The sequence below is a fragment of the Misgurnus anguillicaudatus genome, chromosome 24 (assembly GCF_027580225.2).
Source record: "Misgurnus anguillicaudatus chromosome 24, ASM2758022v2, whole genome shotgun sequence".
Taxonomy (NCBI): Eukaryota; Metazoa; Chordata; class Actinopteri; order Cypriniformes; family Cobitidae; genus Misgurnus; species Misgurnus anguillicaudatus.
This window is the reverse complement of record NC_073360.2, coordinates 32,517,893-32,539,770: the sequence shown is the minus strand read 5'-3', so window position 1 is coordinate 32,539,770 and position 21,878 is coordinate 32,517,893. Positions and strand designations below refer to the sequence as shown.

The 21,878-nt window shown below is 38.0% G+C and overlaps 1 protein-coding gene across 1 annotated transcript; it reads right to left on the bottom strand.

The window, feature by feature from the left end:
* Window positions 1-866: 866 nt before the first annotated feature.
* Window positions 867-21,206, bottom strand: LOC129438930 (uncharacterized). The gene is made up of 5 exons (XM_073863372.1): window positions 20,783-21,206; window positions 20,389-20,676; window positions 19,990-20,283; window positions 4,993-5,289; window positions 867-1,120 (listed from the first exon to the last, which is right to left on the bottom strand). The coding sequence occupies exons 1-5, from the start codon at window positions 21,204-21,206 to the stop codon at window positions 867-869; spliced, it is 1,557 nt and encodes a 518-aa protein (XP_073719473.1).
* Window positions 21,207-21,878: the final 672 nt, after the last annotated feature.

Below are 21,878 nucleotides of genomic sequence, written 5' to 3'. Positions count from 1 at the left end.
TGCACGTTTGATGTTCCTGTTTTACTTACCTGCCCGTTGTTTTACTTCTCATGTTTTGTTTCATGTTTTGTCAATAAACGTTATTTTTTATTGTGAACTCTGCACTTGCATCCTAACTCCTGGTTCCTGTAACCCAGTTGTCACAGAATGATCCGGCCATTTAAGGACGCAGCAGGTTCACGGAGGAGTGCTTCCCCGCAAGCTGCAAAGCCCCAATGCCCTTTGGAGCTGACCATGAGGGAACCCTCGGAACTCCAGGATGGGCTCAAGCTAGCGGTCGTCACACCCGATTCATTCCCCGGGGTGGTTGCCGCGACACACAAGCTCGTTCCTGTGAGTATCAAATCAGTTCAGTTGGTTCCCCTGCTGGTTGAGTCGTCTGGTCAGATTCCTGGGAGGTCTACCGCCGTGCTCGATTCGGGCTCGGAACGGATGCCACGCCCCATTATTGTCCAGGGGCGGTCGCCACCGTGTGTGAGCCCGTTTCCCCAAGATGGTGGAAGTTGATGAATCGAGTCGTCTCCCTCGGTTCCCAAGATGGCCGCTCCGGATTTTCCGACTTCACCCCGGCTCCCTGCACTGCCGGGTTTTCCCTGGCTTCCTGCCCTGCTGGCTTCATTCCGGCTTCCTGCTCTGCGGGATTCACTCCGGCTTCCGCCGGCTCAGCTGTGGTCTCCAAGCCCTCCGTTCCTCCCCCAAATCCACCCTCCCAAGCTATTGTTTTTGTTTTTTATGTTTGGGTTGATGTGTCTGGAAGCCACTCTTTAGGGGGGGAGAGAGGAGAGAGGAGCTCCCCCTAATATTTTTTGAGGGGGAGTAGTGGACATCGGAATCCGCAAGCTGCGAGGTCCCGATGCCCATTGGAGTTAACTGAAAGGGAACGCTCGGAACTCCAGGCTTGGCTCAAGTTGACGTCGCCACGATTCATTCCCCGGGGTGGTCGCCACGACACTTGAGCCTCTTCCTGTGAGGGTCGAATTCTTTGAATCGGTTCCCGTGATGGTTGAATCTGCTAAGACGGTTCCTGTGATGGTCGAATCTTCTGGGTCGGCTCCTGGGAGAACCGCGGCCATGCTTGATTCAGTCGTGGCAGAACCGTATTGAAAGGGAACCAGTTTTACTTTTGCGCAGTAAAAAGCACAAAAGAAGAACTGTCCATTGTTGTCTCGACTCTTATTTGTGTTTTTGTATTCACAGTACAAATACAACAAGGGATGAGCGTGGTTAACTTATCAATACTTCGTGTTTGTTTACAGACGCCATTACACTGTCGCATGAAAGCAGAAAGGAATGCCTGGCCAGGCGTGTGATAAACTTGCTGTGCAGAGATAGACGCGAATAAACAAGGTTTTGGATGTGCTGTTTGCAATTGCATCATTTACAGTATAAAAAAACACAAAGCACTTCAAATATGATGTGTCGTGCTATGTTTGCTGCACTCGGATAAAACAACCCAACACAGCAGTGAATGGAGAAACTGGATCAGGGATTGAGTGACGGATCGTCATGCATATGAATCGTCTCTGCTCTTTTACTTCATTAGTGTGGGGAAAGGCGATCTCATGAGCTAACAGGAGAAAGATGGTATGTCTCCCTCTTCTTATAAAGTTATCACCGAATGACACCACTTGAGTGCTTCTATGCAACAGGCTTAGCTTATACTGTATCTGCCCATAAAATCGATTTTTTATCCGGAGCAAAAACAAAAAGATTCTTCAGATGTTAAAGGTTCTTTATGGAACCACACTCTACATATGAAAATGGTTCTTCTATGCCAGTATAATGCACCTTTATTTTTAAGAATTAAGACAGTTTAATCTACTATACTGCACAAAAATATTTTATAAAACAAATTACAGTTTACAGTTTTAGAGACTGACTGGGTTTAAATGCACAATACCTCTTTTGTGATGGTATACGGGCTTTAGAGAAAGTCTTGTCTGCCGCAACCACATTTGACCTGTGAACAGATAAACACACAGGTGAAGTGTAATATTGTTATTATAATATTGTTAACGTTTTTATAAACAGACTTATGTATATTTATTTTATCGAGAAGCTTGATTCTTTTACACTTGTACAGATGCATTTTGATCAGCAGACAATGAAAATACCAAAAAAAACATATGATAAAAAATTACTATAATAAATCAGTCACAGCTGCAGGAATTCACTCTCTGACCTACGCTCACAGAATTGAATGGCACAAAACCTGTCGCTGTCATCTAATCTTTATACAGTAAAATATATCTTCAAGAATTAAAGGGTGGCTTTGGATTTTGTTAATAAACACGCTGAATGTCTGAGCCAATGGTGTAGTGGGCAGCGCTCCGACATATGGTGCAAACCCACTTCCGGCGACCCGAGTTCGAATCCCGGCTCGAGGTCCTTTGCCGATCACATATCCCTCTCTCCACCCTCTACTTTCCTGTCGTCTCGCAAACTACTGTCTATCAATAAAGGCAAAAAATGGCCCAAAAATTTATAATAAACACGCTGAATAACGTGAAGTGTATTACTGGAGGGAGTGAAAGCAGCGCATTAAATTTGGACATTGTGGCTCAACTGCAGTAATGTTTCTTGTCTTATCACCTTGACAATCACTGTGATTTCATATTTCTCATCATTAAACTGATGTATAATAGTCAGCGTTTGATTACTTGCATCTTTCTTGCACTTTTCTTTCAACTAACTGTGCATCTGACCTCTGTGTTGCACCTCTGTCTGCCTGGTTTGATTTTATTGGTCATCTTGGTATCATTTTGACTTGCAGCGCAGACCTGTTGGCCTGTGACATCACACTACTCTGAGATCTATTTAAAAGCATACTGAGTCATTTACTGTTGAATCGGTCTCGCGGTACTGGGACGTCACATGCCGATCAAAAAGTGTATTGCAAGAACTGTCACTATATTGCAGCCGCGACACACACACACACACACACACACACACACACACACACATTCTGGTTTCCATGTTTTGTGGGGACATTCCATAGACGTAATGTATTTTATACCGTACAAACTGTATATTCTATTCCACTAACCTACCCCATTCCCTAACCCCAACCATCACAGAAACCCTTCTACTACTTCACATTTTCAAGAAACATAATTTTGTTTGATTTATAAGATTGTTTCCTCATGGGGACATCATAATGTCCTCACAAGGTCATAAAAACGCTGGTATTCCTATCTTTGTGGGGACAATTGGTCCCCACAACGTGATAATTACCAGGTACACACACACACACACACACACACACACAAACACAAACACAAACACACACACACACAAATGTATCATATTAATTTGTCACAAGTATTGATTAAAACAATGATGACAATAATAACATGAAAAAAACACAACTTAAATTCTGGACCTTCGGGGGGGTCCTTTGAACCACCTGAACCCCCCCTGCCTATGGGCTTGAAATCTATACCTAAATTGTGCTGCATATATGGCCTTTCACCTGCAATTCTTTCTGAAAGTTTTAGGCAGAAGCAGAAAGAGAGAGAGAGAGAGAGAGAGAGAGAGAGAGAGAGAGAGAGAGAGAGAGAGAGGGCGATCATACAAGGGGTAATCCAACATACATACCTGCACACATTTACATTATTATGGCTTCTTAGCTAGAGACAAACCTCATTCAATTTATGGTGTGGCTGATTTATGTGCACTCTAAAAATGCTGGGTTATTTTCAAGCCAGTGTTGGGACCGAACAAACGTATAAGTTACCCAATGCTGGGCTGTTGTTACCCAACCATGAGTTATATTTAACCCAGCAGTTGGGTTGAGACAATCCAGTATTGGTTTGACACAACCCAACATTTTTTGAGTCTGATAAGGTTGTTAACGCCGAGAGTGGTTTCTAGGCAAGTTATCATATACTAACTTAGCTAAAATTCACAAATACTTTATAAACATAGCTAACCCGAGCCGAAGTGATGCTGTCTCGCTATCTCACATAAGACATGTTCAGTCATTAGCACACTATAATCTGATTATATATTCATACTTACATTTTCATGATTGTTTTTAAAAGTCATCATACAGCACATAAAATGCATTCATTAAAAATTATTATATTTTGATTTTTTATTAGTACATGCTCAAATTAACATGAACTAAGATTAATAAATGCTGAACAAGTATTGTTTATTTATAGTTCATGTTAGGTGATGCATAAACTAATACAACTTTACTCTAAAGTGTGTCATATCTGCAAACTTCATGCTGCTATCACAGTTGCCTAAAGCATAAAGGGTTGCTTGCTTGCACAAAAAGGTGTGAGATTGTAAGCAAGAACTGGTAGACTTCTCTGTATTTTAAAAGTTCAAATAAAACAGACCCAACACATTTTAGAAATGAACACCCCCACACACAAATACTTACTTACTCACATGAAGAGCTTAGATGAATACAAACAAGTTGGTTAACATCTACATATGATTATACATTACATTTAAAAAATATGCATACTGTACCTTCGTTTCAGCTTTGATTCTTGTGTATTAGCAGGTGAAGACCTATAAATAATATTGACAGTGTTATACGACAGTATGAAAAGCTTTACATGCTCAACAAAACTACATCATAGCAATATACTTAATTCAGATTTTTGCTAAGTATACACTGATGTAACACACATGTACCTGTTACACTTCTTGTATATGATGACTCCAGCAAATATGCAAATGAGAAGAAAGGCAAATGAGGGGGCTAGAATATACAGACCAATTGTCTTCGTGTCAAAGGTCATCACTTTGGTTTCATTCTGGGAAAAAGCTAAATGAAGTGGAAGAAGAAAGTCATTTATTGGTCATCATGATGTATATATCATGTAAACAGAACAAATTTGAAACACATACATTTATTCTGGACTGGAGTCACTGGTTTTGGAGACTCTGTAAAATAGTCTGCAGACAAAATATATGAATGAAAAGACACAGAGGAATCGCACACATTGTGTATGATGTCTTGAAATCACTCACGTTGTACATGTAAGTAGACAGATGCTGTGATGTTCTGTCCAGAAATATTTGCAGTGCAGATTAATTTCTTCCCATCATCTTTCTTTGCCCCCAAAAAGGTTATGGTGGAAAATGTGGCCCATTCAAATCCTGCAAGTTGTTTCGTATCATTTCTGACCAACATATTCTCATAGTTCCAGGAGAGGATCGGAGGATTCATCTGACAGGAATGATGGACGGTACAAGTGAAGTTCATATCAACACCATCTATGATATCTGCTGCCAGTTTAGGCTCAATGGTTATATTATAATAGACACCTGAAATTAAAATTTAAATTATAAACCGTTGGCACAAACATCAAACATAATTTAAAGCTATTTGAATGAATTTAACTTTGACAAGTCGTTAAATGCTTAATGTATTCAAATTCATTGTGAAATGGACTATAACACACAGATAAAACAGAGGCAAGTATAGATGTATGCTTTTGAATGCATGTCATTTTTTACTTACATTTTGCACTTTGTGATTTTGTAGCTGTTGTTGTTATGCCTCCATGATGTGTTACAGTACACTCAATATCTGAGCGTTCAGTCTTCACAACACCGGTGCGTGTCCGAGTGGTTTTCCATTGACCATTTTCCATACGGACATCATCTATTTTATCAGATCCTTCAATACCCTTCAGAGTGATGTTTGGTTTGCTGTATGGACAGGTGTGGTAGGTGTAACACGCTACTGTAATGTTATCACCGATCTTTAAACCTCCAGAAATATTAATGGTGGGCTGCTGTGGATTTGCTACAATAGGGAAAAATGTCACAGTTAGGCAACCGATGATACAGCTGTAATGACACTTAAAACCAAAAATATTACATTAAAAGAACATGTGACGTATTTACGTACTGTCAACAATAATCATTGAGGTGACATCATAAAATTTGTATGTGCGCCATCCAACATTTTCTCGGTCAATCCATGCATATAATTTTTCTCCATTGTGAGACGGATCCACGCCTTTGATCAGCAGACTACAATCCCGATCTGAGTTTGTTGTATTATATATTTCAGTTTTTCCTCTGAACTTGTCAATAACTTTGCCTGGATTCAAGGTATCACAAACTAAAGGGTAGCCATTCAACACCCACTGATACCACACAACTCTACGTGGGTTAGTTGGTGGGTTTAAATTGTAAGAGTAATAGCACGGTATAACCAGACAGGAACCTTCTAGGCCATGCATTTCTGATGGCATTCTGACTTCCCATGCCAAAGTCTCATACAGCAGAACACCTGTGAGAAAAACAGGGAAAATAAGAGTGTCTATAAGAGTCTCCATTTTTGTTTTCAGTTCCTGTAGCTCAATTACTATCAGCATTTCGGCAACACGATCATGGGTTTGATTTTCATGGAAGGGACAGTAGGCATTATGAAAAAAAAGTTATCCTAATCAGAAAACATAAAGCAATGGGGAAATTTAAAATCCATGTCTACATAGGATAACAGTGGTGGATGATCGCATTATCCTCTCCATGATGAAGAAAAACCCCTTTACAATGTCCAGACAAATGAAGAACACTCCAAAGGAGGTAAAGATGTCATTGTCAATCAAAACAATAAAGAGAAAATATTACAAGGAGAAATACAGAGGGTTCACCACAAGACACAAAAGCCACAAGAATAGGAAGGGGAGATTAGACTTTAAAAAAAAGTCAGACAAGCTCTCAAAAAGCTTTTTTTGGAGAGATTAAAATAAAATCAATCTGTATAAGACTAATGAGAATAAAAATAATGGAGAAAGCAAAGAACATCTCGTGATATCAGCAGACAACACCTTCAGTAAAATAGTGTTCAGGCAGTTGGATTGCATTTCCATGCATGGTTTCCTAAGGCACTGGATCACTGGTGTTTTTCGGTTATGTATCAGAAGACAGAAGCATTCAGATTTATTTGTCACTTCTCTGGACGTTGTGAAGGGGTTTTTCTTTATCATGGAGAGGATAATGTGATCATCCACCACTTTTATCCTATATAGACATACAGGATTTTAATGTTACTAAGCTCACCAGTGTATTGATTTTTAATCTGGATGTACCAAATAGTTGATCTGGTTACTCTTAATGTTCCTGCCATCTCTCTGATGGATTTGTTGTGTTTTTGAAACCTGAATATGGTCTGTATCACTTGCATGGAGATGTCCCTGAATCAAATGATTTGGGTTCACAGCCACAGCTTTCAAATGCAATTGCCACACTTAAAATCAACTCCAGACCTTTAACATATGTCATTCATGAGGAAATAAAAAAAAATAGACAATACCTGTCCATAAAACAGCTTTTAAGTCAACTGTCCCATTACTTTTGACCTCTTTTAAAAGGGGGAGCTCCATATTAAACGGCTGTAATTCCTAAATCCTTTAGCCAATTTGGATGTGAATACCCTCAAAATAAAGCTGAGTGTGTGCACTGAGTGTGTGGGCTGTACGATGAATTTTTTAATGCTTATTTTATTTATATATGACCCTGTGCAATATACTTTTTTTTTAATTATTTTATTATTTTCTTTTATTGTACTTAGTTATTGATGGGTTGGATAAATAGCCCTGTAGATGTCTGTTTAAATGTTTGGTTGTGGATTATGTGTCGTCATGCCTGTACTGTACAACAAATTGACCTTCGGGGACATTAAAGTTTCTAACTAACTAACTAGTCATAATATGACTGTAACTGGAATACATGTTGGTAAACAGCTAAAATAACACAAAATGTGCCTCTGTTCCAATACTTATGGAGGGCACTGTATACATTTTCTGTGACAGAATCTGTGAAAGAAGTAAAGTGACACGGTACCTTGAAACAGAAGATATATCAGTCCTTTCATCTCTGCTTCCTCTTATATAGAAAAATCCAACTTATAAACTGCAAAAAGCGCAAATGTTAAAAACATTTCAGAATATCCCAAACACAACATGCAGAACTATGTAACAGTGCACATCTCATGCCAGTTTACCACCTAAAGTGTTTTAAAAAAAATTCTCATTATGGGTTTATTGGGTGATGCCCTTTACCATTAGAAAACAAGAAGTAAAAGGGGACAATAATAAGTTTATTTAAAACACTTAATGTAATATTATCTTCCAAGTTTCATCCTTACCTTCTCAGCTCCCTGCTCAAACAAGTGGACTGGATGAGAACCGACAAAATAAAAGAAAGTAAGAAAAAAATGTAATAAATGCCTCTCTGGTTCAACTGAAGAAAGAATGATAAGTTATTTCATATAGAGCTCAATATGTTTTGTGCTCTGATGTCTGGGCCCCCCAAGATCTAAAGCATTTCCTTTCTCGTCATGGTTTTGTGGTTTAACAAATATTTTACCCGGTGCTCGAATTGAATCGAGTCTTATAAGGGTCCCCAACATGACAATGCAGCAAAATCACCAAAGCAACACATTACTACCTTAAAGTCTCCCTGTAGTTAAGAATGTAGTACTTAAAACTTATCTTTGTGCATCAAATAACACTTGTATTACTGTCTGAGCAAAAAGAAAATGCTGTATTTTGGAAGTATGTCAATCTTTACTGTATTAGCATGTTAGATATGTAGTGGTTTTGACACGGGCAATAAACAAACTGACATCCAAACCCCAAATCTAACCCCAACCCCAAGCGAAATTTGGAACAAAAATTGAGTAGTTACCGTCCAGAAGCGGCATGATCCTGCCGATCGTCGCATAACGTGGCGGCATCACCTTCCGGGATTCCCTTTCGTCTATATCCGACGCTGAGGGATTAGCATGAAAGCAACGGAGTTCCCATTTCGTCAATATAGTGACGCATAGGGGCACCCTTCGCTTCTTCATACTAACGCTGAATGCGTTTGAACATGCTTCAGATTTTGACGCCTTGGGGAGTGAGAATGGGTTGGTTATACATGTGTCATATATAATAACTCCAGGCTAAAGGATGTTTGATCAAGTATTTTGATCTATTACTTTATAACATCCGGTCTCAAAGTATGTTTTAGTGGATGTTGTGAGGAACTGTGGACGGATTAACCCAATCGCAGGAGGTGTCAGGGAGAACAGAAAATACTTTATTGACAGACATAAAACAATAACCCATGAGGGGGTACACAACATCAAAACACAATATTCTGACAGATAACACTAAACTTGACAAGATTGGTCAACTAGAACCCTGCCATCATGACTAGATATAAATACAAAACAAGACTCCTAGGCAGGATCCTGACAGATGTATGGAGTTCATACAGACTACCAGCAGCCACACTTGGAGAAAACATTTACATTTAGGCATTTAGCAGATGCTTTTAACCACAGATTTACAAAGATTAGGAAAAAAATTTGAACAAAGAGAAAGAAATGCAATCAATATCTATGTCAAGTATTGACACCTTACAGAAGGTTCTGGATTGGGGGTGGGGTGGTGAATGTATGAAGATGTGAAAGTATGTTGTGCGGTCTCACTAGTGAAAAACCTATATAAACATATATGTTTCAATATAGGTTTTGATATAGGTTTTTAATATATGTGACATATATAAAATTGGCCGTTTTCCTATATTATATGTACATATATGTACATATATGCACATATATGTTAACCTATATATTGGTAAAATTATTAAAATCTGTAGCTGCTAATAAATTAAACATAAATAAAGGTCCAACCAATGACAGTCTGCACCTGCAGGAGCCAGGATTCAAACCTCCAACCTTCTGATCACAAAATAAAATGCAAGCCCATGCACCACTGTTGGGATTCAAACACCCAACCTTCCGATCATTAGACAACTCTGCGCTACTGCCGCTGTTAAAGAACTTGAAACAGTAGCTGTTAAATTGTAAACCATTTTGTTATACATGTCCTTTTTTCCACTATCTTCATACAAAAGATAGACCTTGTAAATGTTTTGGGAAAACGTGCAGACATCATAACTTTTCATCCTGTAATTGCCATACACTCTTAAAACGAATGTGTTAAAATAATACATCTAATGTGTTGTCCTTAACTTCACAACTCTGTGTTATTTTTGTGACAACACACTTTGTGTTGTTTTAACACATCTTGTCTCTTTTCTTTATTTAAACTCAAAATCAAGATGAAATGACACATAGTGTGTTAAATAGGATTAACACATCCTTTCATAGAGTGTAGTTAAATTCCATAAAATGCCAATTACATGTGACACCAATTTGGGTTTGCACATACATAAGTTATTGCATTTTTTTTTGTGAGTTCTTAGTTATTGCCTTGATAATAGAAAATATGAGCTGAGCATGTATGACATTTGCATATATTTGCATATAAGCTGCATATAGGTTTCATATATGCACATATATCCACATATAGGTTCTTTCCATGTGGGGCAGTACTGACTTGTACCTGATATGCGCTTCAATCAGTAGCCAGTGAAGAAAAGCTACTCGTGTCATGTTAAGAGTTTCATTCTATGTGGGTAAGGGTTAGCCAAATGACATGAATGACCAACAAACAGAATAAAGGCACTATACATTAGAAAAGTAAATGAAGGACAAGCTTTAAATTAAGCTTTAGGCAAAATTGGTGCTCTTGTTGTTGAAGAGAGCAGAATGTTAATAATCTAATGTGTTGTCCTTATTTTTGGAACAACACACTTTGTGATGTTTTAACACAATCTCGTGTGGTCCCTTATATTTATTGAAACAAAATCAACACAAAATGACACATAATATGTTTAAATGACACATACAGTAATGTGTTAAATAGGATAACAAAAAACAATGTGTTAAAATTAACACATCATTTTTTAGAATGCATTTACAATTTTGCACTTTTTGCCTTTTTGTATTTCTTTAGTTGTGCTAACAGAAGCTCTATTGTCTTGAGACCCAGCTAAAACTTAAAATGACAAAATGTTTAATTCATTTTTTTATTTCATATCCACTCTAGAGGGCAGCATACTCTCAGAGAAAAGGTACAAAAGCTGTCAGTTTAAAACCAGTTATTTGTTATATCGTATATTGCACTACCCAGTTACAGTACTTGACATTAGGCTCCTTGAGGCAAATATTTGAGCACCAGTAGGCAACATCCAGTGCTCTTCCATCTTCAGAAAACAAGTAAATGTGCAGCACACAATCAAACATTTAAGCTGTTGTTCTGGAACAGTAAATACAACGTAACCATTGATTCCTTATTGATTCCTCTATTGGTAGGCCAAACTAAGTTGTTTGTCTTTTGCAAGGAAAACACAGCAACATGGTGGTAGCAACAATATTACATTGCGAATGAAAGTTACACCTTTTTTCTTTCTTTGCATACACATTAGGTCTGTGTTATGCAAATTTTTTTCCTGCAGTATGACGTCCAACTGCAGGGTTGTGTTTGAAAGAGACGTTTTAGGAAGGCATGGATGAGGCTTCACTTTTAAAAAGAAGATCTCTTTGGGTTTAAAACTTTAATATTTGCAACTTTATAGATCTTCTATATGCACAGACAGCTTTGACACACCAAAGACAAAAGAAATCAAATCAAATGACTCCTTTTAAAAATTATGGTAACCATAAACTTGACGGTACCCATTGACTGCCATACTGTAGTACAGTAGGAAAAAACATTACTGTGGACATCAAAGGGTACTGTTAACTGTGTGCTCACCATCATCTAAATATCTTCTGTTGTGTTTAAAAGAATTAAGAAACTCATACAGGTTTGAAACAACATGAGAGTAAATGATGACAAAATTTTAGTTTTTGGGTGAACTGTCCCTTTAAGTACAAAGATGTTAGTTAGCCAAATTGCTCATTAGAATAAAAAACAACAAAAAACAAAGAAAGATCCAGATGCCACACAAATCAGACAAAGAATTAGTAAGTCTAATATAAAAGCATGTGAATTAAACTATTGATGCTATTTTCAATGCCATGAAAATAATTTTTTAATATTAACTAAAATATATGTTTAACTTTTGTCTTTTTCTGTTTTAAAAACTGTATTAAGCACATTTTGGAGGTGATGTGGAGCATTTTCCTTAGACTTTCCATTAATGTTGAGATCTTCCATATTGGCGTAATAACCTTCACAATTCTCCATCTAAAAGTAAAAATTCAAAGACACAGAGGTGAGATCAGTCAATAACATTTCAGACACTATTTGAGGTCAGAAACTGTGTGTTAATTCACTAAAATTGTTTAAAATAATATAATGATCAGTGTTGGGGAAAGTTACTTTTATAAGTAATGCATTACAATATTAAGTTACTCCCCAAAAAAGTAACTAATTGCATTACTTAAAAAAAAGTAATGCTTACGTTACTTTTTAGTTACTTTACGTTACATTTTCTTGGCTGAAACGTTCTACATTCAGAAATTGCATATTTCATCACAAAAATGTCGAGCTTTGACCTGCCATCTCAGTTTCTGCCTCGAACTGTTCCAACACAGGTGTGTATGCATAGAGTGCATAATTCTATGTGACTATGTCAGCTTAATTCAGTACATATTTTTTATCAAATTAATTAAACTGAAAGTAACTTGCATTACTTTTTTTAAAAAGTAACTCAAATATTAATATGTACATTTAAAAAGTAATGCGTTACTTTACTCGTTACTTCAGAAAAGTAATATTATTACGTAATGCACGTTACTTGTAATGCGTTACCCCCAACACTGATAATAACTGTATACTTACTGTGCAGGATTTTCTCTGACTAAATTTCACAGGAGACAAAAAACAATTGAAAAGGAAGTTAATAAATCATTTAATGAATTTAAGAAAACAATTTAAGTCTAAACTAAAGACATTTCTCTTTAATGAAGCACTCACATAATTTATCTGGGTAATATACTTATGCTGCAATAGTTAGCATGTCCGGAGCCCTGTGACCACCGAGCGCTTCTCGTTTATATATATAATTGTATAAAATAGTATCTGATATATACTATAACCTCAATAGAATCAGCTATGCCTGGCTCTCTCTCAAGGTTTTTTTCCTGGGTTTTTCTCCTAGAAGTTTTGTTTTTCAACCACTGGGGAGTCAGCTGACATTAGTGTAACATAGAACTCTCTTCTATATGTTGCATTATTGTTACGTTCACTAGTACGAGTTAATCTTAACCGCTTTACTCTGCTTCTTATGTTGTCCACTGATTTTTCTGTGTTTTCTCCTGCTTAATGTAAAGCTGCTTTGAAACAATTAAAGAATCGTGAAAAGAGAATCGCTATATAAATAAAATTGAATTGAAAATATTATTACATCGCTTTTTAGCACTAGATGGAAACATTTTTTATAATTAATATTATGTGCTTTTTCATTTAAAACATAACAAAAGTATGCACATTAACTATTATTAATATTAACTAATAAATTGTTTCATTATGTCGTATATAGTCTGTACTGTAATCAATTTTTTTATAATAGTTGAATAAATACAGCTAAATCAGCTAAATGTTTTGTAGAGATTTACTGCATTTGTATCAGCTATTATGGCAACTCCTAACAGCAAAAATGTATGCAGGTCTTTCTGGATTTCAAATAAAACATCAACAAGCCTGTCAAAATAAATAAATAAATAAATAAAATAAAAAAATGCCAAACTGGTGCCCCTTGAAATACAACTACCATTACCTATAGTGGCTCACTGGAAGTCTTATACAAATGAGCTCAAAGATGGCAGCACCTGCATTTATGTCAAAAGTAAGGTGGATAGAAACCATGGTTTTACTACAGAAAAAGTGCAACCATGTTTTTGGCTACAAATACTATAGTTAATCATGGTAAATTTAACAAGGGATGCAGTGTATTGAGTTGTTATTGAACTCTGGTACTGTTTGGCCATTGTAAAAATTATCCCAGGTTGGCCGGTTCATAATCTAAGAGAAGTGTTTGAAGAAGCACCTGTCTTGGCGTGTGATCGTGCATGTAATCAACTTGCTTTGCAGAGATAGACACGAATAAACAAGTTTTTAGATGTCCTGTTTGTTATCTCATCTTTTATAAGAATACCACAAAGTGCGTCAAATATGGCTCGTGCATTTGTGGCCGTCATGTCATACTGTTTGTGGGAAGCACAAAGAAATTACTCGCGTCTGGAGAGAACTTGCAGTGAGACACACATACGCAAGTAAATAAGGATTTAGATGTCATGTTTGCTGGACAAAACAACTCAGCACAGGAATGAATGCAGAGATCAGAGACTGTGACTGTGGGGTGTGATCTACGCATATGGGTTGATGGACAGCTTTTTTTATTTGTCAATGGTGTGGGGGTGTGGCGACCTCAGCTCATTTCAGATAATAAAGTAACAGGAGAAAGAGGGTACCTCACTTCCTTTTCATACAGTTTACACCGAATGACAATATTTGTTTTCGATTTCACTTACATAATTTTGACATTCCAAGCATTATGGATAATGACACATGCCTGGATAAGACAAACGCCTTCGGTGTGAGAGACCTGGGTTCGAATCCACTGTGACACACCATTGTGTCCCTGAGCAAGACACTTAATCCCTAGTTGCTCCAGAGGCGTGCGACCTCTGACATATATAGCAATTGTAAGTCGCTTTGGATAAAAGCGTCAGCTAAATGAATAAGTAAGTAAGTAAGTAGTGTTCTAACACATCCTGAAGTTTGACTTCTCTGAGTTTTTCAAAATAAGAGTAAATTGTGTTTAAACGTCAGGATTTTCTGTCGGGACAAAAGTAACACTTGTTTATCTTCTCCTGCTGCTAATACTGCTGCATTATGTTGGAAATTTATATTATTCTAATTTGATTTAATTTATATTGATTAAATTGTTAAAAAAATATTTTCAACAATTAAAGTTTGTACTATCAGCTTGTTTTTTTAAACATTTGATAAAACTGAAATTTAAAACGAATATATATATATTTCTGTTTTCATTTACATATTACAATATTAACATTTACATATTAACAAGGTCATAGTCATAGTCTTAAATGTATCTTGTTTTGTTGTGGTACTTTTGACCCACCTGTGTGTTACTTTCGTCCCTGCCGACAGGGTCAAAATAACAATGTGCTACTTATGTTCAAAGAGAAATTATACTGAAGTTGTTTTACATTTGTTCGAAAATATTGATAGACCACACTTGTGAGCCATTAGCCTCTTTCACACTGTAATTCTGGTAAATTACCATGAATTTACCAGAATGAATTTACCAGTAAATACAAAAATGTGCTGTTCACACATGCAGTGACGTTCCGTCTTTTTACCAGTAAGACATCATTCACACATCAGAATCAAAATACCGGTAAACTCGGAGAGAAAGCGGAAGTTACCTGTGGCGCGCGGCCGGCGAGCTCCGTCCGTGTCGTATTTGTAAACGGCGGGTTATGACTTAATATCCACAGTCCGTATTTTGTCGTTTTCACATCTGTGGCAAACGGTCGCGAAGTTGCTCGTGACCAAACAACATTGCGTTAGGCGGCGTCAAACGGAACTTGCGCGTTTGCACATTAGGCTTCACAGATGGTGTGCTAAGGACGTCGGCAATTTGGTAATTAGATGGTAAGCTGTTTTAAACAACTTTGGTGAAGAAATGTGGATGTTAACTTAAGGTGTGCTCGACTTTTAAGCAACATGTGTGTGGAAACGTCCGTAAACAGTCTGGGGGAAACCGCGTCACCTGTATAAAAAACTTTCTGATTGGCCCGCCTGATCTGTCAGCGTGGTCTGACGTCATCTAAATGCCGGTAATGCTATATTTTTCGTTCACACACAGCGCTTACCGGCAAATTACCGTTAATCTTACAACCTGTCTTACTAATAAATTGGGAGCACTGATTTACCGGAAAGGTTCTGTTCACACATGGCATGTTAACTGCAATTTACCAGTAAATTACCAGTAAAGACTGTATGTGTGAAAGGGACTTTTGACAACATCAAAAATATATCTCTGTCTAAAACATCATCTTTTAAAATTAAGTTTTTCTGAAAAATTTTACTTTCGCCCTTGCTCTTCCCTACCTCTTTGGTGATGGTATACGGGCCACAGCTGCATGCAAATCTTTTGACCTGTGAACATTAAAACATACATTAATATTAAAACAAGATAGGTGAAATATGATATTGTAAGTTTTTTATAAACAGACTTATGTATATTTACTTTATCCCTTTGCTTGATTCTTTATACAGATGCATTTAGATCAGCAGACAATGTAAATAAATACCAAAAAAAACATATGGCTTAAAGAAATTAAACTACAAGAAATAATTCACAGCTGCAGGAGGTCACTCTCTTGACCTACACTCACAGAATTGAATGCTACAAAAGCTGTCACTCTCCTCCCTCAGTTTCCACCCCGAGTAGGTCCCAAAATGCCCCAATGACCAAACAGACGAGAGGAGATAAAATATAACAATGTTTATTTATTTAAAAAGAGGGATGGGGAAGGGACGGAGTTTTAAAAGAAACAAGTTTCTGGAACTTGGAGGATCGTATCCGAGTCGCTTCTGACTCTTCACGTGGCCACAGGTAAGTCCTTCCGACTTCTTCTCCTTCTGGTGTACCCGTGAACTGCAAGTAAGTATTCCCAGCTCCTTCTCCTCGTGTCACTCAAGTGAACTGCAGGTAAGTATTTCCAGCTCCTCTTCCTGGACTCAAAAGGGCGGACACAGGTAAGAACACTGGTAAGTAGGCGAGTAAATTTCCTGGCCTGAGTACAACTGGGCTTTTAGCTTGGGCGTACAGGGACGTACACAGGTGAGTACAACTGGGCTTTTAGCTTGGGCGTACAGGGACGTACACTTGTGAATACAACTGGGCTTTTAGCTTGGGCGTAAAGGGATGTACACAGGTGATTACAACTGGGCTCTTAGCTTGGGTGTAAAGGGATGTAAACAGGTGAGTACAACTGGGCTCTTAGCTTGAGCATGCAGCGATGTACACAGGTGAGTACAACTGGGCTCTTAGCTTGGGCGTAAAGGGATGTACACAGGTGATTACAACTGGACTCTTAGCTTGGGCGTAAAGGGATGTACACAGGTGATTACAACTGGGCTCTTAGCTTGGGCGTAAAGGGATGTACACAGGTGATTACAACTGGACTCTTAGCTTGGGCGTAAAGGGATGTACACAGGTGATTACAACTGGGCTCTTAGCTTGGGTGTAAAGGGATGTACACAGGTGATTACAACTGGGCTCTTAGCTTGGGCGTAAAGGGATGTACACAGGTGAGTACAACTGGGCTCTTGGCTTGGGCATACAGGGAGTACACAGGTAAGTACAACTGGGCTCTTAGCTTAAGCAGGTTGAACTTACAGGCGAGAGCATGGGTGGATGTACAAGGCTTTATCCTTTCCTTACTCAGGTGGTTGGAGCAGACATATAGCACCCAATATCTTCTAGTCCTCCTCTCTCAGACAGACTTACGACGACCACTTGGGCGCTGATTTCACAACATAGGAGAGAACAATTCCACGATGACACAGAGCCCTTGGCTCGGATCTGCAGACTGGCAGCAAAGACACACATTTTTTTTCAGCAATAACAATGCTTCAATGAACATGCAAAGATGATTACAACACCTCTGAACTCCAGGCCGAGGAGGGACAGATGGAAGCACAGGGTGTGACTTCTTGGTTGTTCAGATGAACACACCCACTGGATCTGGCCACAGAGGTAGATAGACAGAGATAGGGGGGTCGTACAGAGGCCTGGGTGGCTAACACACCCAAAAAGTGGACTGAGATAACAAGATTAGTGCTGTTGCAAATGACAGAGCAATGGCAAGACAAATTCCAAACGTAACACACTGTTCCTTTAACTTCTTATTACTTCCCTTGTCCGTGTAGATGTCCCAAGCATTCAAAGCCTTGTTTACACGGGTCCCTCCATTCTTTTCGGCACATAGGATCCCTTTCAACATGCACAGTGGGATAAACAACACAGCACAACAGTATGACTAATCTCCACACTTATCTTCGTCTTTGTTTCAGCCCAATCCTCCCTCCTAACTTTGCCCAGCCTGCAAATCCACAAAGACGTCTCTCTGAACACACCGTACTCTTCCGCCACACTCACAGCGATCGCCGTGATAAACAACTCTCTTTCCGGTATTCTAGGCGCCGTATTTATGAGCCTCTTCTTCCCTTCAGTGGCCAATCCCTCCTCGCCACACTCACTTTGCACACCTGGGCCTGATAATCCCTGATTTATTTGCCCGGAGTTGGCTGGAACCGGACTGGTGTTACGTGAAATGGGTCTGGGCAGAACTAGTTCCGTCATTTTGGTTCCGCCCGTGTAAAGTCACTCCGTGACATATACCTAAATTGTACTGCATTTATTGACCTCTCACTTGCAGTTCTTTCTGGGAATTTTGGGCAGAAGCAAAGAGACAGAGAAGGGTGACATACAAAGGGTCATCCAACATCTATTTATGAGCATACCTACCAGCAAATTTACATTATTTTTTAAAACAGCTGGCTTTAAATCAACCCACAAATGTCAGTGCATTTATGGTGCTACTATTTTAGGTGATGGTTGCTAAGGCCCAGATGGTCATGCGGTTTCTAGGCATGTTCTCGTATAGCTATAATTTACACATACGTTATAAACATAGCTAACCAGAGCTAAAGTGATGCTGTCTCGCTCTTACAAAAATACATGTTCAATCATTAGCACACTATAATGTGATTATATTTTCATAATTGCTATTAAAAGTGATCACCATACAGCACATGAAATGCAAGACAGTATGAAAAGCTATGCTTGCTTAATTAAACTACATCATATCAGTATATGATGAATAGACTACTTCATTCAGAATTTTCCTAAGTTTAACCCTGATGTAACACACATGTACCTGTTACCATTCTTGTATATGACGACTCCAGCAAATATGCAAATGAGAAGCAAAGCAAATGAGAGGGCTAGAATGTAAAGCCCAGTTGTCATCATGTCAAAGGTCCTCAACTCGGGTTTCTGGGAAACAACTAAAGAAAGTAAAATAATGAAGTCATTTCTTGGTCATTTTGATGTATGTATCATGTAAACAGCTACAGAACTTAATGTGAAACACATACATTTATTCTGGACTGAAGTCACTGGTTTTGGAGACTCTGTAAAACAATCTGCAGACAAATATCTATAAATGATAAGACACAGAGGAATCACACGCACTAAAGCAGTGTTTCTCAAACTTTTCCTGACATTCCCCACTTTGGAAGTAGGAAAAGATTCTGAGCCCCACCTGTCCCCAATCGCACCAATAACATGGTATTCAAATAGGCTTTAAGTTTAACTGTTTAAATGTATATTACATTAAACACTTTCAATAGAGAAAAAAATATGCAAATGTATTAGCACTTCGAATGAAATAACACGTTGCTCAAAAGTAAATAATAATAATTCATTTTTTCTTTGACAAGTCATCACACTTTTTTGGCTGGCTTTTTGGTTGATTAGTTTCACTGTTTTTCTTGGTTTTCTCGGCTGGTATCAAATCTCCAGTTTTCTTTCGATTCCATGTCACAAACGTATTCATTGTTAACTTTTATACCCCTACCGCCTATATCGCCTCTCCTTATTAAAGTTTTTGTTCTGCTTTAATTAACATTCAGATGTAAATTCATTCTTATAGGCTATGGTTTCGCATGACATTTTCTTCACAGTCTGATGCTGTTTTAAGTTAGGCTTATATTTAAATGTGTAATTTTGAATGTATGGTCAATAAATAAAGGAATTAGAGATGTGCACAAAAATGACTAAATTTACTCCAATTTGTCACACTTCACTTGTAATGTTACTATTCCTCACCAGTGGGGCCCACAGCACACTTTGAGAAACACTGCACTAAAGGAAGTGGAAGATGAAGTCATTATGATGTATATATCATGTAAATAGCTACATGACAAATGTGAAACACATACATTTATTTTGGACTGGAGTCACTGGTTTTGGAGACTCTGTAAAACAATCTGCAGACAAAAATCTGTAAGTAAAAAGACACAAAGGAATCGCAAAGATCGTGTATGATGTTTTGAAATCACTCACGTTGTACATGTAAGTTGACAGATGCTGTGATTTTCCGTCCAGAAATATTTGTAGTGCAAATTAATTTCTTCCCATCGTCTTTCTTTGCCCCCAAAAAGTTTATGGTGGAAGAGGTGGCCAATTCGAACCTTGTAAGTTGTTTTTTTTCATGTTTGACGGGCATATTCTCATAGTTCCAGGAGAGGATCGGAGGATTTGTCTGGCAGGAATGGTGGACAGTACAAGTGAAGGTCTTTGCAGAACCCTCTGTAATGTCTGCCAGTTTAGGATCAATGGTTATACTAGAAATGACACCTGAAATTATAAGCAGTTGACACAAACATCAGACATGATTTTAAAACCACTAATATAGGCAAGTAGAGATGTATGCTTTTGAATGCATATACATTTTTTACTCACATTTTGCACTTTGTGATTGTGTAGCTGTTGTTGTTCTGCTTCCATGATGTGTTACAGTACACTCAATATCTGAGCGTTCAGCCTTCATAACACCGGTGCGTGTCCGAGAGGTTTTCCATTGACCATTTTCCATACGGACATCATCTATTTTATCCGATCCTTCAATACCCTTCATAACGATGTTTGGTTTGCTGTATGGACAGGTGTGTAAGGTGTAACACGCTACTGTAATGCTGTCACCGGTCTTTAAACCTCCAGAAAAATTAATGATGGGTTGCTGCGGATTTGCTAAAGTAGCGAAAAGTGTTACAATTAGGTAAGCGATGATACAGCTGTAATGACACTTTCAAACCAAAAATATTACATTAAAATAACATGTGAAATATTTACGTACTGTCAACAATAATCGTGGAGGTGACGTCATAAAACTTGTAGGTGCTTGTTCCAACATTTTCTCGGTAAATCCATGCATATAATTTTTCTCCATTGTGGGACGAATCCACACCTTTGATCAGCAGACTACAATCCCGATCTGAGTTTGTAGGGTTATATATATCAGTTTTTCCTCTGAACTCATCAATAACTTTGTCTGGATTCAAGGGATCATAAACTAAAGAGTAGCCTTTCGACACATACTGAAACCACACAACTCTATGTGGGTTAGTTGGTGGGTATAAAGTGTAAGAGTAAGAGCACGGTATAACCAGACAGGAACCTTTGAGGCCATGAATTTCTGATGGCATTCTCACTTCCCATGCCAAAGTCTCATACAGCAGAACACCTGTGAGAAAAACATGAGATAATATTAAATGGGACATACGATGAAAATGTGACTTTTTCCATGTTTTAAGTGCTATAATTGGGTCACCGGTGCGTTTATCAACATAAAAAAGGGGAATACGATTAACCCAGTAACTTAGTTTTGGTAAAACATTCTCTGCAAGCATGTGAAAAAATATATCATTGAAATTTGGCTCCCCTTGTGATGTCAGAAGGGGATAATACCGCCCCCTAATCTGCACTATCCAACCACCCCACTGCCATTTAGTACAGAGATCATCTCATTTGCATTTTAAAGGACATACCTAAAACAGCACATTTTTGCACATACCTACAAAGTGACCATTTTAACTTGCTATTATAAATTATCTATATGATATTTTGAGCTACAACTTCACATATATAGGGACACCAAACATTTATTTGACATCTTAAAAAAGTCTTATGGCTGTCTGTTAAACCTGACAATTTCACATTAAGTTCTTGTAGCTCAATCAGAAGAGAGTCACACTATCAATAAGTTCAATGGTTTGATTTTCAGGAAAGGCAAAACAAATGAAGTTTTTTAGAGGAGCACTGTCATGTAATCCAACCAATCAGCGTGGAGAGGCCTTTATATATCTGTCTCTCACCTCAGTCCCATAACAGTTTCATGCAGCATCCCTCCTCTACCCCACCACCTCACTCTCCGGTAGTTAAAGAGGATTTAC